This window comes from Octopus bimaculoides, chromosome 3 (assembly GCF_046866305.1).
Source record: "Octopus bimaculoides isolate indiv1 chromosome 3, ASM4686630v1, whole genome shotgun sequence".
NCBI lineage: Eukaryota > Metazoa > Mollusca > Cephalopoda > Octopoda > Octopodidae > Octopus > Octopus bimaculoides.
In genome coordinates, this window is record NC_142930.1 from 24773641 (window position 1) to 24796154 (window position 22514).

At 36.7% G+C, this 22514-nt stretch overlaps 2 protein-coding genes across 5 annotated transcripts in view; one reads left to right on the forward strand and one right to left on the reverse strand.

The window, feature by feature from the left end:
• LOC106878287 (solute carrier family 25 member 32) overlaps positions 1-9109 on the reverse strand; it is a 103588-nt gene extending 94479 nt beyond the window's left edge. For all 3 annotated transcript variants that reach the window (XM_014927464.3, XM_014927465.3, XM_052966606.2), the window contains exon 1: positions 8669-9109. In XM_014927464.3, coding sequence (XP_014782950.1) covers positions 8669-8942 — 274 coding nt within the window. In that variant the 5' untranslated portion in view covers positions 8943-9109. The remainder of the gene's footprint in view (positions 1-8668) is intronic.
• A 9859-nt stretch (positions 9110-18968) lies between these two features.
• The window catches only part of LOC106878293 (replication factor C subunit 1), a 45341-nt gene continuing 41795 nt past the window's right edge, over positions 18969-22514 (forward strand). The window contains exon 1 of one of the 2 annotated variants that reach the window (XM_052966605.2): positions 18969-19042. In XM_052966605.2, coding sequence (XP_052822565.2) covers positions 19040-19042 — 3 coding nt within the window. In that variant the 5' untranslated portion in view covers positions 18969-19039. Of the gene's footprint in view, positions 19043-20520; positions 20728-22514 lie in introns of those variants that run through there. The other variant, XM_089348685.1, reaches the window with a different exon arrangement.

A 22514-nucleotide genomic window follows, 5' to 3' on the forward strand; every position in this document is an offset into this window, starting at 1 on the left:
TTAGAGTTCAACTTTTAACTTTAGCAATCCGAATCGCAGCTAACATTGAAGGATGTCAGTTATCATCATCATCATCATTTAACATCCGTTGTCCATGCTGGCATGGATTGGACAGTTTGGAGCTGGTAAGCTGCACCAGACTTGTCTGATTTGGCATGGTTCCTACAGCTAGATGCCCTTCTTAATGCCAACCACTTTAGAGTGTGCTGGGTGCTTTTATGTGGCACTGCACAGGCACTTTTACATGGCACCACACAAGTACTTTTATGTGACACTACCACAAGTGTTTTTCACCACCAGAAGTGAAATACTTGAAGCGGGTGGAAGCTGTGGAAAAGGGAAACCTGGAGAGACATGGGATAAATTAGTGAAGACTAGCCTCAAGAATATGAACTTTAAAAAAGAGATGACTGTAAAGTGGTTGGTGTTCGGAAGGGCAACCAGTTGTAAAAACCTTGACAAAACTGACCTCGCTTGTGCTTGTACCACATAAAATGCACTACTCATCTCGCCTGTACTTGTGCATCATAAAAAGCATGAAGTCCACTCTGCTGAGTAGTCGGTATTAGGAAGGCCATCCAGCTGTTAAAATCATGCCATGAGAGTCACAGATGTCTGGTGCAGGCTTCGGCCTATATATATATATATATATATATATATATATATATATATATATATATATATATATATATGTGTGTGTGTGTATGTATGTATTACTGAGCTTATGACTCAGTATACTCCAGTATATTCATTAGCCTTTCTCCTGTAACCACTTACTGTATCACACCTGTTTAAAAAAGGTTGACATCTTATCTGTTGTACTCAATCCATCCTATTTACCCCACTAACAACCAGTGAAGCTTTCACTCTTATATTACCTCTTCCCCAACCAATTTAGTAATCAACCACCTCTGTTGATATTCATCATTTGCTTTCTCTCTTACCATGACACATTTTTTACTACCCTCAAAATAAGCTCAACCTGCATTTTTTTTTGTTTCTTTTTTTTTTCTTACTTCAAGCTTCTACTAAAAACCTATACGTAGCCTTTGGTTTCTCCCCTTCATTCCATCACACTGTTTTTACACTCACACATCAGAATGCTCATATTTATACTCTCCTTTTTCACTCTCTTTCTTGTCAAGCTCTCAACCATGTTTGCCTTGAAAGAAAAGAGACAGCAGAGAGTAAAGAGGACTCTCTAAATCATACAGGGAACAGGGCAGCCCCTCCAGTGTTGTTGCCACCATGAAATGCAAACAAAATAGAAAAGACATTTTAGCAACAAAAAAGCCATGGCAACCTCTTACTAATGCCAGGGTCACAATAAAATGCACCTAATACAATCTGCAAGAATGGCTGGTAATAGGAATGGTAACCAACTGTAGAAACTATACAAAAGTGGAATGTTAAAGTGAGATTCCATCTCTGATTTGTCAAAGAAAGCAGTAGCTGACTTGGGCCACAAGAAACTGTCCAACCATGCAGTATGGAAAAGGGACTCAAATGACTCAAAAGTTTATACATGTAAATGCACAACAAACTTCATTACAAGTGTGCCACAGGTTTCATACAGTTTCTTTATATATTCGGGTGTTTCGGACAATTAATTGTCACTCACTAATTATTACAATACTTGTACATTGTGCATCATATCTAACAAAATTTAAAATTTTCAATTCCTCTAGTTCTTAGTGTCAAGAGTAAAAAATACAAACAACAGTTCAAAAGAGATCACCATCAACACTATAATGTCCCCCTTTTCCATGCCTGCATGGATCAGATGGAATGTGTCATGGTAGATAGATTTCCTATAACAGGATGCCTTTCCTGTTGTCAACTCTCGCCTGCTTCCAAGACAAGTAATATTTCCCTACAGCCACACAAAGATTGGAAATAAAGGATATCAATCTATGATGGTGACACCCATTTACAATTCTCATGCACACATATCTCCACTCACTCGCACACACATATTTACACAACAGCTTTCTTCTAGTTTCTGTCAACTAAATTTAATCACAAGGATTTGGTCAGCCTGGAGCTATAATAGAAGACACTTGCATAAGGTGCCATGCAGTGGCAATGAAACTGTAACCATGAAGTTGAGAACCACAACAGCACCTTAACAAGTGAAAGACTGTGAATTTATTAAAGACTAGTTGAAAGAATACATCTCCATTGTTTAAGGCAACACAGTTTAGTAAAGAAAGACTGATGGAGTATCTAGCTTTTAGAAGGAGAATTTGCATTGTTTATGGCTTGTCATTCTAATATAATGTAAAGCAATCTCACAATTGAAATTGCATACAAATAGACGTTTCATAATTATAAAGAATGTGTTGAACCCTCATTTGGAAAAAGACTTCATAGATGATTGACATTCTCATTCCTAAATATTACTGTAATAATTTACTTCACCCAAAATATAGAAGAAATAGCTACAACTTATTGTTCTGCACTACTTGAAGTGTGCAAATTGAAAAGTACCAAATGGCAAAATGATTTATCAGAAACTCAAGACTGCATTACTTATCTTAATGAGATGTCTCCACTCTCTTCAATTAGCAGTTTCATGTGTATCATCAGGTTCTCTTTCAAGAAATCTAAAATTCCTAATCTCTGAGATATACAAGTGGTTTTCTTTATCATTGGCTGAGTTGCCAGCTCCTGTCAAACTGTCCAACCCATGCCAGCATGGAAAATGGCCACAAAATGATGCTAATGATGATGATGAAGCAACAAGAAACCAATTGCCTCTTTAATGGAATGCATGGGAGTATGATTCATTCATATCTACAGCTGAAATTCATAATCAAAAGATTCACTCAACTCTCATACCAGCATGGAAAATAGATATTAAATGATAATAGAAAATGACAATGTAACTGAAGCATTCTGACATGGGAATGTGCAGCCATCTGAATCAGAACCATTCAAAGAAGTTACTGGAATAATTGGAAGCTTACTGCAGGGTAAGTGGACAGTAGGAAGAACTCCTGTTAAGCAAGTTTTTCAACCCATTTGTTCCTGACATTCTTGGAGAGACTCTCCACCTAGGTCATGAAGGACTCCCAGGTGTCCTCCTATGATTTCTAAAATGCTACCTTTGGTGGAGGCTGAATATAGAAACTTTGGATAATCTTATTTCCCTGAACACCTGGCAACAAAGACTACCAAAAGAATTTGCATGGTGGATCTACCCTCCTACAATTCTCTGTTTAGCAGTTTGCAGTATCCTTTTTCTGCTCCTGTTATTATTTCTCTTTACCTATAACCACTTCAAGCTCTTTTCAGTTGTCTCTGACAGGCATTTCATCATCACTCTTCTTTTTCAAATGTTGTGCTGACCTTATATTTCACACACGGAGCCTACAACAAACCCTTATGCACTGACTTTCGCTGCCTGGCCTGTGCAACAGTACTCCTCTTTTGCTAGCTCAATAAATTTGAAAGCTGAAATTAAGAGGACATTCACTTGAATGTTGAAAAGGGTATTCAACAGCATGAATATAGTAAAATCTAAGAAATAAAATAGAACGCAAAATGCTTACTGTTATGTTAATAAAATCTGGGTTAAAAAGAGGAATAAATACTTCAAAGAACATTAAATTAAAAATCTGAAAAATAATTTTTTTTTTTTACAAAAAATATGTACAAGCAGGTGCATTCAATAATAATTTGTAATTATGCACAAGGCCAGCAACTTTGAGGTGAAGCCATGATGCTGTGGACAATAGAGCATTGCGTGTTTGCCTATAACAGTTATGTGAAGAAAAACAAGTTCGTCACAGTAGTTCAGCATAAGTTTTGAGCCACTTCAACATTCACCGAAAGCAGGCTATTCCCACCCATAACACAATCTTATGTTGGGTGAATGCACTTCGTACAAGAGGTACACTAATGAATAGGAGACCAGTAGGGTCTCCTATTCTTTTGATTATGAATTTCAGCTGTAGATATGAATGAATCATACTCCCATGCATTCCATTAAAGAGGCAATTGGTTTCTTGTTGCTTCATCATCATCATGAGCAGTATGGACCCCGGGAATTGTGGAACGTATCAGACAAACTTTGATATAGAGTTCAAATCGCTTTGCTCGGAGGCATTCCACTGAACTTGGTATCAGTAATCGATCAGTAAGGTATATTTTTCATGAAGGCCTGCATTTCCACCCATACAAATTAGTCATTGGGCAACAGTTGAAACTATGGGACTATGCACAGCAGCTTAACTTTGCACATCAGATGGAAGCAATCTTTTAGACAAATGACAACCTCATTTTCATCTCAATGACATGGTGTATCAACAGAACTGTTGTTATTGGGCTCTTGAAAATCCAAGAGAACTGCACAAAAGACCACTGCACAGTCCAAAAGTGACAGTTTGGTGTGCTGTTGGAAAAGCTGCCGTCATTGGTCCTTACTTTTTTGAAGACAGTAACGGAAATGCTGTTACTGTGAATTCCAAGGGTTACATAGAGATGATAAACAACATCTTTGTGTCTGAATTACGACAAAAACGTATGCCTATTCAACGTGTGTGGCTTCAGCAGGATAGGGCGACGGCCCACACAGCCAGAGCATCAATGGACGTTCTTTGCCCTCTCTTCGGCGACTGCCTCATTTCCAGGTTTGCTGACATTCCTTGGCCCCTCGGTCCCAATTTACCCAGATGTGATTATTTCTTGTGGGGAAACCTCAAGGTACATGTGTATGTGCTTAAGCCCTATACATTGGATGATTTGAAGGAAGCTATTCACGTGGAAGTTACCCAAATCAACAGAGCAATGCTGGAGAGAGTGGAGGCCAACTTCCAAGAACGCCTTCAGAAATGCATCAATGAAAACAGACACCACATGATGGATGTTGTTTTCCACACTTGATTTCAAAAATGCTAATAAAATTTGTTTGCAGCTAAAATTAACGATTTTGTGAATTTTTCAAAAACGTCTATCTCCTTTGCCACACCCTGTATTTCCACTCTTAGAAGAAGCATACCTACACAAGTGTGCCCCCACCAGGTTTGTTTCCCCATAAGTTTCACAAAAATGGATATTTTTAAATGAAATTTTCTACAAATAAGCTTCAGATGGTATAGATTCCGATTATAACAGAATTTGTTACGAAAAGGTTTTTTTTTTTTCTGAGAGTGGGGAGAGGAGATTCAGAAAATTCACGTAAGTCGCCGTTGTTTCCTCATAACATTCAGAGAAATTGGATTTTTTAAAGAAATTTTCTACAAATACATTTCAGATAGTGTAGATTACGATTATATAGGAACTTATTATGAAAAAAAAAAAAAAAGGGCTCGCACATATACTTACTGATACACACATATGTATCTACAAAATGAAACTTGAAATTTCAAAAAAAAAATTCCCTCTACACGTTCTGAATTGTCGAAATTCAAAACAAAACTCAAAAGGTCACTTTTTAAAGAAAAATATACATTATGAAATACACAGTGAGTCCTATAATTCGTTAGTTGTTTTAAAAATTGAATACGTGGATATTTTCCCTTCAGAAAGTAATCTGTTTAAAACAACTCAGACAAAATAATTTGGAAAAGTTAAAAACGAAAACATCAATAGTTGCATACTCCAAAACGAAGACAAGATTTTTTTCGTCTTCTACCAAAATCATAATCTCAGTGACCTTGTGTTTTGTGTACTTAAAAAAAGTTTCAAGGTGCCTGTTCCAAAACTCTGGCCAGAAAGTTTCATTTAAATCCACATGGACCTTGAAGGTCCATATGGATTTGCAAACTCTGCTCTATACATACATAGAACCAAACTATAATCAAAATGTTCCCTTCAGTTTCTAACTATCTCTATCCAAATATATATATATATGGTTAATTGGTACTACTAAAGCAGCGCGGACCCGAACGCGCAGTCGTGCGTCCGCGCTAGCTAAGCTAGTCTTGAGTGGTCGATCCTAACCCTAACCCTAACCCGCGTGTGCAAATGAATACGTGTTTAGGGTTAGGGTTAGGATCGACCACTCACGACTAGCTAGCGCGGACGCGGGACTGCGCGTTCGGGTCCGCGCTGCTTTAGTAGTACCTGGTTAATGTTTACTTTAACATCCGGCCACCACTAAAAAAAAAAAAAGTGTCATAGGTGTAAAAAAAATATGTACATTAAACGAATAAGGAGAACAAAAATTTGTGCCAACGAACCGATTATAAAGAGAAAGAAATTAGTCTTCGAAAATGAACACCTTTCAGGAATGAGCCAAACCGAGCAATCCTATTGGATATTCAGCGCAATTTAAGCACACTGAGGACAACAGCTAAATAGCCCTTTACTTTTTTTTCCATAGTGAAACCATATTCAACACCGTATTTATGAATTTGTTTCTCTCACCACAATACATGGGATTTTTTAAAAACCTTTTTCTAATACTCAAACGAAAAATAAATGAATCTAAAACTTGTTTTTTCAAACTATTTTCCATTACACTCAAGTAAAAAAATAATTTATGAATTTCTTTCCGCCTATATATATATATAGGTGGACGGGCTTTTTTCAGTTTCTGTCAACCAAATCCACTCACAACTTTAATCGGCCCGTCGCCCGAAGTTATAGTAAAAGACACTTGACCATGTGGTGAACTCAAGAGTGTTAAGAATCGCAACAAACGCCGCAAAGCATCTGATTCTGCGACCTACAGGATTTTTCATAAAATGTGTACAAGCATTATTGTTTAAAACAAACTGGCACGTTGTGAAAAGCAAAATATAAACACTTAAATACGCAAAAGTAGGACCCGCATTGCACACACATATCATATATATATATATATATATATATATCAGATGATACAGGGTGACTTAAGGGCCGAGGGTTTCGTTCATTGGCACTTACATATCTATTGTACAACGCAGAAACAGATTTTGTAATTTGTATTAGCTAAAAAAAATAAAAAAATTACCGATGAATTTTTATTTAACATGCATGCTACCCAGACATATTCATACCTTCTTTCTCGGTAATTCGCTACAGTGAAAATGGTCACTTTTTCACAATATATTTTCATGGGGGTTTTTTCCATTTCTCTTTCTGTTATATTATCTCACGGGCATCATAATTTCCGCAATTTAAGATAAGCTTTACAAACATGAGCAGCCTCTTTTAGTGTCACCTTCTTGATATTAAATTAATTATATGGTTTCCAGCGGCTATTGATTTTGCTATATATGTCTAAAATCTAAAATCCTGAGACGTTGGAAACGCACAATGGTTTCGATTAACTTTTTTAAAAATTGAAAGATTCGCATGGCGATTTTCTCTTTACTAATGACAGACATCTAAACCACTATCTGTTATTTTGAAGGAGAGGTGACTTGCAAAAGGTACCAGAATTTCTCATTCATAGACTGCTGTTCTAGCAACATTTAAATTTTACAAAGACATTTATAAATACAATACATAATTCCGAAAAGTGTATAAAAGACATAGCATTATTATAAAGGATATATATAAACTTGTTTTTCAACAATATCTTATGCGTATTTAACGAATACGTTGCCTTATGCCGCCTTTTGATTATTTATGTGGTGGAGATGGAATTTCCCTAGGCAAGAAAAACCGCATATATTCGACCAATATTTTATTATATATAAAACGATACAATATAAATAATGCTATAGCTTTATGTTTAATAATTTTTTTTATTTAATTTTCCAAAGCGATTACAAGATATGTTTAACTTGGAAGTACTTTCACCTGTTAATCTATATAGTAGGAGCTTGGTCTTGATTTGTTTCACTCAAACAAATGAATACCAAATGTTTACAAATCAAAATCTCAAAAGAACCCTCTGGAAGTTCAAACACGTGAAATGAATGAAACTGAAGAATCGAGAAGTGAGGTAAAGATGAAAAAAAATGTTCAATGTTTACAACGGAGGAAGTTATAGTTGTATAATAATAATAATAAAAAAAAAATTATGGATATACAAATACATGCGTACGTGAGTGTATGATTTAAAGCTAAAGTGAAACAATCGGGAACTTCCTGCATGCTGGCTATTCTTTTTCTACTCATTATTTTTTATAACTTTGAACAATTTTCTTCGAATATAGAGATAACTAACCAATTAGGCATGATTTGATTTCGTAAGAGGCAATTATATAACATTCATTACTTTTTTTAAAGATATTATAGTTGGCATACGAACAATGATTATAACTAATAATCAAAGACTATAAACCGGGTTGAAAATCGAAAATGCTTCGTTTTGTGTTGATAATCGTCATTGAGAAGGTATAAACTTCATTTCGTTAAACTTCCCTACTCCTCGTGGAACACTAAAATACCACTAATTATATTATTTATTTTAGCGTTTGCTTTCTCCAGCCTTCTTGAAATTCTAGTGATTATTCTCATTATTAATTATACTAAAATCAAAAAGAGATATGTACTAAAACAAAAATAGGCATAACCAAAGTCTGTGGGGTAAAACCCTGTAGTTATGCCACTATATGCAAAGAAAATTTCATTAAAAAATATTCATTTTTCTGAAAGTTATGACCTCCCAAAGTCTGCGGGGTAAAACCCTGTAGTTATGCCCAAAAATAAATAGTTCACAGCAAAGAAAAATTACTGAAAGAAAGAAAAACTCAACATAAGGGATCTTTCATCAATGTTTTGGCCTTACCTTGAAACCTTATTTTGACCAGATCTAACGGGTGTAAAACTAGGGTCGAAAGTACTCCACCACTGATGCCAGCAACCAGATGTTCCATGTCACGCCACCTCACTATTGGTCGAGGTCGCGATGGAGATGTTGAAGAGGTCGATGAGGAACCGGTAGCGGCCGCCAAGCCAAGTAAACGGTTGTTATTTGATGTGTTCTGGACAGAAACTTTAGATTTCACGTTTGAAGCATCCATTACTGCCACAGCAGTTGCGGCCGTCGCAACTTTAGACATGATATTTTAGCAATCAACTTACTTAACGAAAGAAAATGTTTCCTTGTGGTTATCATATAAAAACTGCATTAAAAAAGCAGTATGTTCTGGCTCGTTGACACAACAATTTCGTGGAGACGGACGAACTCACAGGTGCGTCCGCCATTATAGTATACAATGACGTCAATAGAGCAGACTAACACTTTATGTGTGAATATAAATAAGACGCTGATTGGCTACTTTTCTCAACAGCAGATTGAAAGCTGTGTTCTGATTAGTCAGGCTTTAAGAATACTTTCGTTTAACTTGAATTAATAGTGTTTTACTTAGTTACCCCAAGTTATTCTGTTCCTTGTTCTTAGGCATGGAATTTGTTTCGTAAATACTAGCACATTATGTTATATTTATTTGTTTGGTAGAATTGAATATTTTAAAGCTATCCATATTAGCTTTAGAATATTTCATTCACATCTCCGTCAAGGTGAAATCGGCGTGATTGATGTTCTTAAACAAGTGCAAGTTTACGACAGCGAGGGAATTCCAGGTGAAAAAAAGAAGTGTTTCTAGTGGTTACTAAGAAAACAACATGTATGACGAGTTAATTGGGTGGGGTTGAGTGGTGGTGACACAAGATGAGCTATTTCTGAAAATACATAAGTTATTGTAGTTGGGGTAGAAAAGACAGAAAATAACAGTACGTCTTTGGTTATTGGTGAGCCATTGCAAGACAAATCAATCTGTTGGACTTTTGGGAGATGTGCTCTAGGATACCTATATGCAACAACTGTGCTATCACAAATGGGAGCTGTGGGTGTCTTACTTGAACTTTATATCCTGTTAATTGTAACTTTTATGTGCTTGAAGTATTTTTTCACCCGGAACACTAAGATTAAATGTTGCCATGTTGAGGATGCTAGATCGTCAGGAGAAAGCATTTGAATTGAAAATGCAATCTGCAACATATATGTTCATTTTCTGTAGTGAAGATGTATTTTAAAAGCATGTATATAAATATTGTGAAGGCACATAGCTCAGTAGTTAGAGTGTCAACTCACAATTATGAGATTGTGTTCTTGAGCAAGACTCTTTTATTTCTCTTTGCTCCAGTTCACTTGGCTGTAGAAATGAGTTGCGACATCACTGGTGCCAAGCTGTGTCAGCCTTTGCTTTTCCCTTGGATAACATTGGTGGCGTGAAAGGGGGAGACTTGTTTGCACAGGTGACTGTTGGTCTTCCATAAACAACTTTGCCCAGACTTATGCCTCAGAGGGTAACTTTCTAGGTACAGTACCATTGTCATTCATGACAGAAGGGGGTCTTTACCCTTTTGTATTAATATTAGTGTGTTGATTAAGGAAATGAGCAGGCAAGATTGTTAGCACACTGGATAAAATGCATATCAGCATTCCATTCATCTTTATATTCCAAGTTCAAATTCTGTCACAGTCAACTTTGCCTTTCATCCTTTCAAGGTCAATAAAATAAGTACCAGTTGATTTTTGGGATTGATGTAATCAACTTAACCCCTCTCTGAAATTACTGGCCTTGTTCCAAAATTTGAAACTAATATTAGTATGTTGATTATAATTATTTACTGTTTTATTTCATTTGTTATTTATTAGAGAGTTTTCATATAAAATGATTGTGTTGTCACAAGGGTTTGGTTGTCACTTGGGTTAAGCTGGTCAATGAAGATAAACTTCAGAAGTATGCATCGTCGTTGATGAAGTGGATGGCTTTATTAACATTGTAGTGTACAAGTGGATGTTGTTGGCTATGAGAATAATTGCTGGAGCAAACTCATGAACATCTAACTTGATATTACCAGACATAATGATATTTGGTGTTAGCTAGTTATAACGAACAATATTAATAATTGCTGAATGGGAGAGAAAGAAAAGCTGCTCTGAAAATATAGAAAGCTATCTTATGACCTCATGTAGTCAGTCCAAAATACTGAAAATACATCTGTGCAAAACTCAAAGGTGACCTGTAGTCTCAGCAGTCCATTGGCCATCTACCTGCCAAGAAAGGAGGCACATGAATCAGTCATCCACCGACAACATTCTGTGATGAATTGAGCACCAGAAGCTGTTTTTATAGGAGAGAAAAGGTTAAATTGTATAACATTCAAGAAAACCATACCACACCACAGCCTCATGCTGATAGGTCAATTTATAGACCTATTGTGAGAAACTGTAGTGGCTTCCTTGTGTCTGATCCAAGTATCTAGCAGTTAGGTTTCAAATCCCTGCCACAGTATAATTGGAAAATCTACGTCTATTAAACAATGCTGTTATTCCACTTAAAATGATTTTATATAATGCTTAAAAAGAACCTTAGGAATGTGTATGACTTTGCAGACTCTGGTGACATAAAAAAGAAGTATAAAACTGTTTCTAAATATTTTTTAACTGCTTGTAGCCACTTAACCCTTCAGCATTTAAACCAGCCATATCTGGCCAAAATATTCTACCCATTTTATGTTCAAACTGGCTATAACCAGCCTTTTACATCTACCCTCCAATATCATTCTCAAAATAAACAATCATGTGAGAAGACCTGGCAAGCCAAGTGAGACCATAATCCAAAGCCTCTGCCAGGAAAATAGCCAGCCCACTTATGTGTACCTTTATTTCATTGGACACTAAACTCTGCTTGTGAAGACCTGTTGAGGCAAATGAAATCGAACCAAATTCGACGACTGGCATCCATGCCAACCTCTCCTTCATTGGACACTAAACTTGGCTTGCGAAGACCTGTTGGGGCAAGTGAAATTGAAATCGTGATTGAACCAAATTTGATGACTGGCACCCGTGCCAGTGGAGCACTAATAGCACTGTCTGAGTGTGATCATTGCTAGAGGAGCTGTCTGGCTTCCGTGCCAGTGACACGTAGATAGCACCATTTGAGCGTGATCGTTACCAGCGTCGCCTTACTGGCAATTGTGCCGGTGGCATGTGAAAAAACATTCAAGCGAGGTCATTGCCAGTGCCCCTGGACTGGCTCCCATGCAGGTGGCACATAAAAAACACCTTTTGAGCGAGGTCGTTGCCAGTACCGTGTGACTGGCCCTCATGCCGGTGGCACATAAAAGCACCCACTACACTCTTGGAGTGGTTGGCGTTAGGAAGGGCATCCAGTTGTAGAAACCCTGCCAGATCAGATTGGAGCCTGGTGCAGCCATCTGGGTCGCCAGTCCTCAGTCAAATCGTCCAACCCATGCTAGCATGGAAGGCCTAATGTTCGAAGGTCATGCTTCACCACCTCATCCCAGGTCTTCCTGGGTCTACCTCTTCCACAGGTTCCCTCAACCGCTAGGTTGTAACACTTTTTCACACAGCTATCCTCGTCCATTCTCGTCACATGACCATACCAGTACAATCGTCTCTCTTGCACACCACAACTATGGTGCTGTTACACCAGTTATTGGGTATGACTCCTTCGTGTATCAACTGGTTAACAATACGGGTGATTAGGCTATAGCCGACACTGCCAGATATTTTAAGCATCTCTGCAGTGATTCCTGATGGGCTGGGGGCTTTCCCTGTCTTCATACTCTTAATTGCTTTATCTACCATGGTACTGTCAACTCAGATAGCTGGTCCCTCTGTTGGGTCGACATTCGGTAGACTCTCTTTCTCCCATTCATTCTCTTTATTGAGCAACCTTTCGTAGTGGCATCTCCAACCTCTTTCTTTGCAGCCTCGTTTAATGCAAGTGTACCATCATCCATGCGAGCACATTTCTCTTCCACGACATCACAATTCTCTCTCACACACTGTCTTGCAACACAAAATACCTCAAGTCTTTGGTCCTCACAGCGCAGAACATTGGCAAATTTTTTCTTATCTGCTTCCCCTCTGGCTAAATAAACCTGTCACCTAGCTTCCCTTCTGGCAGTCTGATACAATTCCCTGCTACCACTGTTCTTCTAGTCCTTCCAAGCCCGTTTCTTTTGTTTAATAGCCCTGTCAACAACATTGTTCCACCACCACCTTATTTTAGGTCGAGAGGGGACTTTGCACCATCCACAGATCTGGTCAGTGTCCCTCAGCAGGTTGTCCCGTAGAAACCTCCAATTGTCTTCTGCATCGTGTGAAGCTATATCCCCTTCTATTTCATCAAAGGCTTTGAGTAATAAGTCTCCAAATCTCTGTCTATTCACAGGATCTTTGAGCTTTCAGACCCTTCTCCTTCATGCTGGTCGTCTTCTGGGCAACCACTTAGCCCTGATCCTGAAGTCACTAACTACTAGTTGTGGGGTACATTCTTCACCTGGGAAGGTTTTGGCATTTATAAGCAGCCATCTTTCCCTTTTCCTGGTGAGGATATAGTCAATTTGGCTAGTGTGGCTGCCAGAACGGTAGGTGACTAGGTGACTGGCAGGTTTCCTGAAGTTAGTATTGCAAAGCATAAGGTCACTTGCATCACAGAATTCCAGCAGCCTGGTTCCCTCCTCATTGCGGGAACCAAAGCCATAGCCTCCATGTACGGCATGGAAGCTCCCTGAATGTTGTCCAACATGTCCATTGAAGTCACCAGCCACAAAGAGAAGGTCCCTGTCATTCGTCAACAAGGTAGTCTGCAAGAGGGTGTCATAAAATCGGTCTTTCTGTCCATTGAGTAGCCCGGGCTGAGGGGCAGATATATATATATATATATATAAATATTCAATTTTGGGGGATTAATTGATATGCGAGTATTCTATTTCAGATAATACAAAAATAACCTAATGGGTATGTCTGACAGTAAACTCATGGTATCAGTTTACTGTCAGATATACTCATTAGGTTATTTTTGTATTATCTGAAATAGAATACCCGCATATCAATTAATCCCCAGAAATTGAATATTGGCTTTTATCAGATACTTAGTATATTTATAGATAAATATATAAATATACGATAAATAAGACCCCAAAGTATGATATGTAGATGCATATAATGCTGTAGTGTTACACCTGATTGATTTGGAAATTTGTTTTCCCAAATTATTTATATATATATATATATATATATATATATATATATCACCATCATCATCATCATCGTTTAACGTCCGCTTTCCATGCTAGCATGGGTTGGACGATTTGACTGAGGACTGGTGAAACCGGATGGCAACACCAGGCTCCAGTCTGATTTGGCAGAGTTTCTACAGTTGGATGCCCTTCCTAACGCCAACCACTCAGAGAGTGTAGTGGGTGCTTTTACGTGTCACCCGCACGAATATATATATATATATATATATATATATATATATATATATATATATATATATATATGAAGTGGGTGCAGAAAATATGTACAAAAAAGTGTTGTTCCACTCAAACCAATTCAGCTACAAAAGAATCTTTATTCTTTTGTATATAAACACAACATGAAACATATACAATTATTTCTGTTTAGATCTTAGAAGAGACAAGTACAGATCTTTATGCATGCAACATTGTAACTACTTTCAGACCGGATGCAGATCTAAACAACACCTAAAATTCCATTATCTCAATTCTGAGAAACTACTGCAATAAGATTGATAAAATCTGATATGTTTGTGCATTGTTAGGAGAGAAGGTTATGTGTTCTGATGATTCTAATGTCAAAATTTAACTCACCCTGTGATACATGAATTTGCTTAATTATTTGTGGTTGTTGTTGTTTAGTCCCAGGTCACCTCTGATTGACTGTGGAGGCGCAATGGCCCAGTGGTTAGGGCAGCAGACTTGCGGTCATAGGATCACGGTTTCGATTCCCAGACTGGGCGTTGTGAGTGTTTATTGAACGAAAACACCTAAAGCTCCACGAGGCTCCGGCAGGAGATGGTGGCGAACCCTACTGTACTCTTTCACCACAACTTTTTCTCACTCTTACTTCCTGTTTCTGTTGTGCCTGTAATTCAAAGGGTCAGCCTTGTCACACTGTCACGCTGAATATCCCCGAGAACTATGTTAAGGGTACACGTGTCTGTCGAGTGCTCAGCCACTTGCACGTTAATTTCACAAGCAGGCTGTTCCGTCGATCGGATCAACTGGAACCCTCGACGTCGTAAGCGACGGAGTGCCAACAAAAACAAACAACCTCTGATTGAAAAGACCTATGAAGGAAAGTGTTCTCACCCTATTTCCTTTTTGTTTTATTTTTCTTGGCATAAAGGTGTTAGGACTGCACTAACCAGTTGTCGCATTCTTTTTGTTATGACATGAAATGACGATGATGATGATACACATATGCACACACATATCATCATCGTAATTACCATTTAACATCCATTTTCCATATTGGTATGGGTTGGATAGTTTGACAGGACCTGGCAAGCTGGAGAGCTGCACAAGGATCCAATTGTCTTTTTTAGCATTTCTCTAGCTGGATGCCCTTTACAGAGGGCATGCTTACCACTTTACAGAGTGTACTGGGTGCTTTTTATGTGATGCCAGAATGGGAGCTTTTTTTGTGGGGCCAGCATGGATGCTTTTTATGTGGTGCTAGCTAATTACCTTGATGTGGGTGAAAGAATTAACTTTTGTCTCACTACACCTTATTGTCTTGAATGCTTATCTCTGATGTGCCTGCTACTTCATGTGTGATCCAGAAATAAATTGTTATGTTTGTTAACCAAAAACATTGCCTTCTGATATTCATCGTTACCTTCATGTAAAACATACATTTTTATATTTCAAATTTTCTTACATGCACACATCCAAATATCCTTCCTATACTTGATTTTTCTCTTGTTGCATTAATTCATTAATTACATCCTCTTGTTACACATCCATTTTTTTTTGTCCAACAATGAGCATGAGCATTGTTGCTGACATAGTGGGTTTGATTCCACTGTACAGCAATCTGGGCAAAAGACTTTTACCATAATTTTGGGTTGGTAGGAACTGAGAGGAAGTCTACTGGATGGAATCTATTTGAATAAATTACTAGTATGAACAGTACTTTGTTTCAATGTTATTGCACAGTATATAGTATACCATAAAAATATGTAAACACCTTGTCTTCATATACAATACTTCCATGGACAGAAAAAAGGGATCAGTTGCAGCAGATTTAATCCTGTATTGAGATTCCATCTGTAACCAAATACTCTTGTAACAAGAAATTTTGACAAGATTTGATTTGCTTACAATGGATCTTAGCTCATTTTCCCACCGTTTTTCCTATCAACCTTGTCATCAAGTCATTTGTGTTGAAGACAGAAAACCTGCTTTAGAAAATTCAGTTTGCCCTTTCAGACTTGTTTCTCATTAAATCATTTTAACTTCTTAATATAAGGAGAGACAAAAAGTTCATTCCAGCAATGACAACACAGCAGAGAAGACCTTCCTTTCAACTACCACTGCCACTTTAGCATGAAGAGATAAGTTCTTTCCCATTACCATATTTGTTATATATGCCAGCAGTAATTTCAGTGAGATCTACTATCTGTCCAGTTAATGTATCTGTTCACAACATACAGAGGTAAACTAACATTTTGACAGCCATCCTTATTATCTTACATATATGAACATTTGAATTGATAGTGATTCAAAATATTAGCTTTGGTAAATGTTCAGTAATAAATATATTTTATACAACTGTATATATGTATATCTTGTTTACAAATTCTTCAACATCCTTTTTAATTGTCCACAGAATCATTGGTTGTGATGTTATTAAAGGCTTGATTAAATCAGATAAACTAATATCCATGTTGGAACATATTTATGGCAACTAGTTCTACTAATAAATTACAGGTGAGCTAAATATTTTGTTTTTAAGGCTTTTTCTAGGAGTACTCCATTGGTTGTGACGGTGAGGATCCCAGCTGATACGATCAATGGAACAGCTTGCTTGTGAAATTAACGTGCAAGTGGCTGAGCACTCCACAGACATGTATACCCTTAATGTAGTTCTCAGGGAGATTCACTGTGACACATAGTGTGACAAGGCTGGCCCTTTGAAATACAGGTACTACTCATTTTTGCCAGCTGAGTGGACTGAAGTAACGTGAAATAAAGTGTCTTGCTCAAGGACACAATGCATCACTGGGAATTGAACTCATGACCTTATGAAACTGTGAAGGAGGTCAGTAGGAAGGAAGATAAAAGGGTGACAGAAAAAGAAAGTAAAAAGAAAGTGGAGTTACCAGTAAAGATACCGGTTGTTCCAGTGGAGAAAGATTTGGAAATCCAACTGTACGAGGGTGAGATGGAGAGACTATCTAGAATGGAGGAAGAAAAGAGAGAACAAAGAGTCCAAGATAAAGGAAAGAAAATACGTGGAGGAAATGGAGTATGGTATTATGTGACGTACCCAAAAAATTTAGAAACAGAAAAGAAGATAATTAAGTTTCAATCAATAGTAAGAGTAAAGGTGCCATCATACATATATGCAGAGGATATGAAAGCAATAGTGATTGAAAAGGATAACTACAAGAAGTTGAAGATGTGTGGAGATAAAGTTTACCCACCAGGAGTGAGGGTGGAATTGAAAGAGTTGCTACCAGTAGTGGAACTAAGAGACATTGAACTACTAATGAAGTATTATTGAAAAGAAAAATAAGTATGTTAAATTGTAGTAAAAAAGAAAAAAAGAGTAAAATGTTTTGTTATCTTTAGGAAAAATAATGGTGAAAAAGGAAAAAAACAAAGAACAATTGTAGATAATGGGGTATATAACGGTTCAAATGGTACTGCACAGAAGTGGGGCCCATCTTCATATTTATATAATTTCATCTCATTTACATACGTTTTTTTTTTGAGACGCAATGGCCCAGTGGTTAGGACAGCAGACTCGCGGTTTCGATTCCCAGACCGGGCGTTGTGAGTGTTTCTTGAGCGAAAACACCTAAAGTTCCACGAGGCTCCGGCAGGGGATGGTGGCGAACCCTGCTGTACTCTTTCACCACAACTTTCTATCACTCTTACTTCCTGTTTCTGTTGTGCCTGTAATTCAAAGGGTCAGCCTTGTCACGCTGAATATCCTCGAGAATTACGTTAAGCGTACACGTGTCTGTGGAGTGCTCAGCCACTTGCACGTTAATTTCACGAGCAGGCTGTTCCGTTGATCGGATCAACTGAACCCTCGACGTCGTAAGCGACGGAGTGCCAACAACAACATTCGTTTTATGTTTTTTGTCCCTACTGTGGTCTAGTCTGTCCTTGTGAAGTCTCTGCCTGTGTTTAGGGCTTTATGCCTAATAAAGAAATGATGATAACTGGACATTATACTATGAACAGTTCTCAGAATTTTGCTTATTAAGTGACGCTGGAACACAATCTCCCGTAATAATTAATGTTGTTTAATTGGACCTTTTAATAGTAATCCTGTTAATCACTTTATCAAAAGAATCAATCTATAATATTAACAAAACATTAACACAAACGAGTGCAAGGCTGAGACGCTGGAACAGCCATGAACCATTCACGAGCGGCCACATTTGTCAAACGAGCCAAAGAAGTCATGAACTTCGGGGTTAGCGACAAGCAGCTCAGCTTCTCCAAAAGTTTGAACTGTAGCAAGATGAGTAAAATGTAATTTGTCGGTCACTATATCGAAAGGATATGATATACAAAATTTAAGACTCGTCATATGAATGAAACATGATTTAATTGGTGAGCGGTTACTTAGAAATTATTATTAAAAAAAAATGTAGTTATATAGAGGAATTGGTATGAAACAAGAAGTGTCTTGTTAAAGAAAACAGATTTAAATGATATTATATAACATAAAGGGCGATATAATGAAGTTAATAATTCCATTAAAATATGCTTAAAAACGGGGCGGATAGACGAAATTAATGTTTAAAGACTTGGATGTAACCAAGGAAGCCATACGATGGTGTAAGGGAAGTAACGAGATAACTTTCGATTTCATTCATCTCCCTTTATTTTACAAACCGATCGAAAATTTTTTAATTGGATAATTTAATATTCACTTTTAAAAATTATATTGATATTTTATATTTTGTTTAAATGCCGAGTCAATAACAAAATAAATCTCATATTTAAGAATTAAATAATTTTATCCTTTTAGATCAACAGAGCATATTTGGCGCGAAATCGTATTTCATTCGACAACATGATTATCAATAACAAAATGTTGGTAGTGTAACAAAATTTATTAGAAATTACAATGGTGCGTATATTGCTTTTTTTTTTTTTATATCTTTCTAATGATACTTTTTATGCATTACAGTTGAAATTTACGATAGATAAGAATTTACTTTTGAATATTAATTCGTGCATAACTGAAATGTAATTGAAATTATGTAGTTCCAGGCTCGCACCACCAATATCGTTATCGAAAAATACAGTGGAATATCGTAAACCAGGACTTTGTTAACAATATTTCAAGCTGAAATTTAATCTATGAACTACTTGTTTGGTGTTTTTATGCAGATATATACAGAATATCTTTTTTTTATCTATGATCAAACACTCGTTCAACAAGGTGTCCCAGAATATAAATAAATATATCATGTACTGTTATTGAAGTTATTAGTCACTTTACAAACATTAGTTTTGATATCGTGCTCATTAAATGTTTTAAATTGGATTCTTAATTTGATTCTTTAATCAAAAGAATACACTCTTCATGAAAAAAAAAAAAAAAAAAAAGAAGTGGCGTAGTTTCGGACGAGGCGATCGGTTCGTTGGACAGACTAATTTAAGCAACATCTAACTTACATTTTTGTCTGCTGACAAACTTATCACATTTCATACATTTTCTCATTAGCAAATTCAGAAATTCTAAGTTCATTTGTTTGACTAATTAGCTACGAATTGGGAGCTTATGTCTATTATCGTATTGTGTTTATTACGAGCTCCGATGTTGACGCTTCGCCATTTCATTGTAACAAGAAGCATATTCCTCATGGGAACCGGCTGTCAAAAATGATTATTATGTACATTTCAAGTTAGATGCTGAGAAAAATTATTGCAGGAAGGTTATAGAACATTACAGTAAAGCTACTGCGATGTAGAATATGGTTTTAGTTTGCCTTATGTTAGCATAAATAGCTTACTTCTGTTGGCATAACTAGATTTCGATTAACTTCTAGTATTTGACCCGAGCAAAAAAGTGAAAATAGAAAAGAAGTGTAATAGGTATAAAACAACATGTAGTAAACAAATATGAAAAACAATGCGCGCTGGCAAACGGGAGTGGGTAGACGTCTCGAAAAATTCACATCGGTAGTGTTCCGGATCCTCTCACCGACTTTGGATGATAACTTCCAAAAAAAATGAATATTTTTTAATTAAATTTTCTACGAATATGTGTTATATCATGTAGATTCCGAATATACAAAACTTTTTGGGGAAAGTGTTTTAGGAGGGGGTTGGTGGGGGAATTTCGAAAAATTCACCGGAGTCCACTTAAATTCGTTTTAACTTTCAAGAAAATGAATATTTTTTAATGAAATTCTTTACAAATATACCAAGGACAGGAATTTTGGGGGTTAATTTTGAGAACTGTTCCCCACTCGCGGGTGTTTCTGAACAAGTCTCCTATATTTCTGTATACAAGACCTTTAGCTGTTATTTTTAGCATAACGAGTTTTCTGGTGTGGGCTTCATTGCCTGTTTGTTGCTTCAGCAGAAATCTACGGAAGCACAAACGCACAAAATGAAACAAATATGGACGACTTGTTTCGAAACACCCCCGAGTGGGGAACAGTCTCCCAAAATAACTCCCAATTGTTTTTCTCCAAAATTCCTATGTCCTCAGAATCTACATAGTCCGAGGTATATTTGTAGAGGGATCTTTTCGGCTATCCTTCGTTTTGAGTCAGAGTTGTCAATGATCTATCAGCTGTTAAGGTACAACGTTATGTAAATTCCTTAAAAAAAATTAATGTTTTTTGAACTGGAAATGTACATTTTGTTTGATGTCAGCATGAAGTGAAAGAGAAAGAAAATGAAAGGGACATGTGTATATGTTGATGGTGGGGTGCGAGATAGAAAGTAATTTCAACCAATTAATGACGTGTATTCAGCTGAATAAAATTACTGCTGTTGTTTGTCAACAACAACTTCCGGCGGTGTATATTTCGTTTGTCACTGTTATTTATGACATATTTCATCTCAGTTACGTTTGTATGAATAAACGAGTGTATCTGAAGCATGTTTACTTCATGGCACAACCACAATCATTCGTGCATTTCTACTGCTTTTAGTTTTTTTTTCCTGTTTTTCAGCTACTATTTTCGGAAAGACATTTTTGCTCCCCTCCCCCTTCAATTTCTTCATTTTTCACATTTTTCCGTAACTCTAACCCTAACACCCCAACCCTGAGCCTAATCCTAAAACCCAAACCCTAACTCTAAAACCCAAACCCTAACTCTAAGACCCTAACCCGAAAACCTTAACCCTAAAGCTAAAACCAGTACAAACGCACAAATGATGTCATAACAGTGACAAACGAAATAAATAGCAGTGACACTGCTGATAGTTGTTGTTGACAAACAACAGCAGTAATTTTATTCAGCTGAATACAGGTCATTGATTGGTTGAAATTACCGAAATACGACAACTTTAACATGAAATAACTTTTAAAATATCAACTTTTCTCAACAACACTAAGAGTAAAAGATGTTTTATATGACACAATCTACCAGTGTCCGAAGTTTGAAATTGTTTAGTTACAAAAAATTAATTTCTCAATGTGCCGTTCAAAGGGAAAAGTTCCTTGTAGAGAACTTCATTATAAAAAATATCCATTTTCTTGAAAGTTAAGACGAATTGGATTGGACTCTGGTGAATTTTCCCGAAATTCCCCACCCCACCCACCCTCTCTTAAAACACTTTCCCCCAAAAGTTTTGTATGTTCGGAATCTACATGATATAACACATATTCGTAGACAATTTCATAAAAAAATATCCATTTTTCTGACAAGTCGGCAGGGATGGGGGCAGAAATCTGTAGTTAAGTCCTTCTGTTAAGGTAGGTAGTTGTATAAAGAACAAGTAGCAAAGAACAGTTTTAATATAATATTTGTTGACGAATATAAGACATTTAAGTTCGTTCATTATACACAATGAAGAGTTTGCAAGGATCCTTGTGGCTAAAGCATTTTCTTAAGAAATAATTTCAAAGGAATCCAAAACATGTCATTGATGAGAACTTTTGTCTGCAGAATCTTGATACCGTCTGTGCTGTAAGAGAAATTAAAAACTATGAATAAAGTTTAGATGGCATCAGGGAAGATGGACTTTGTATAAATTCAAAGTAGGCACTGCATGCATGAACAATATTCTCTAGAAATATTAAAACAGATTCCACATTTAAATTGTCATTTTCAGTGTTGTTGGGATTCCAAAATATGTATCTGTATGTAAGGCTAGAGAATGTGGTGTTTATTTCAAGACTGTATCTTGGTGATGAGAGGAACACAGCAATTTTTGCTCTGGAAATATTAATATACTGAGGAATATCAAATGTTTTTCAGTAGAGAATATTTTGCAGCATTTCAAAGAGCCAATTTTACTTGTCTTAGAAGCAATGCATTTAAATGAAGAAAAAATTGCTTCAATTGAAATTCAGTTTAATAGCATTCATTTAGTTAAATGGACAAATATTTGGTTGGCAACTAAGTTCCTGCAGTTTT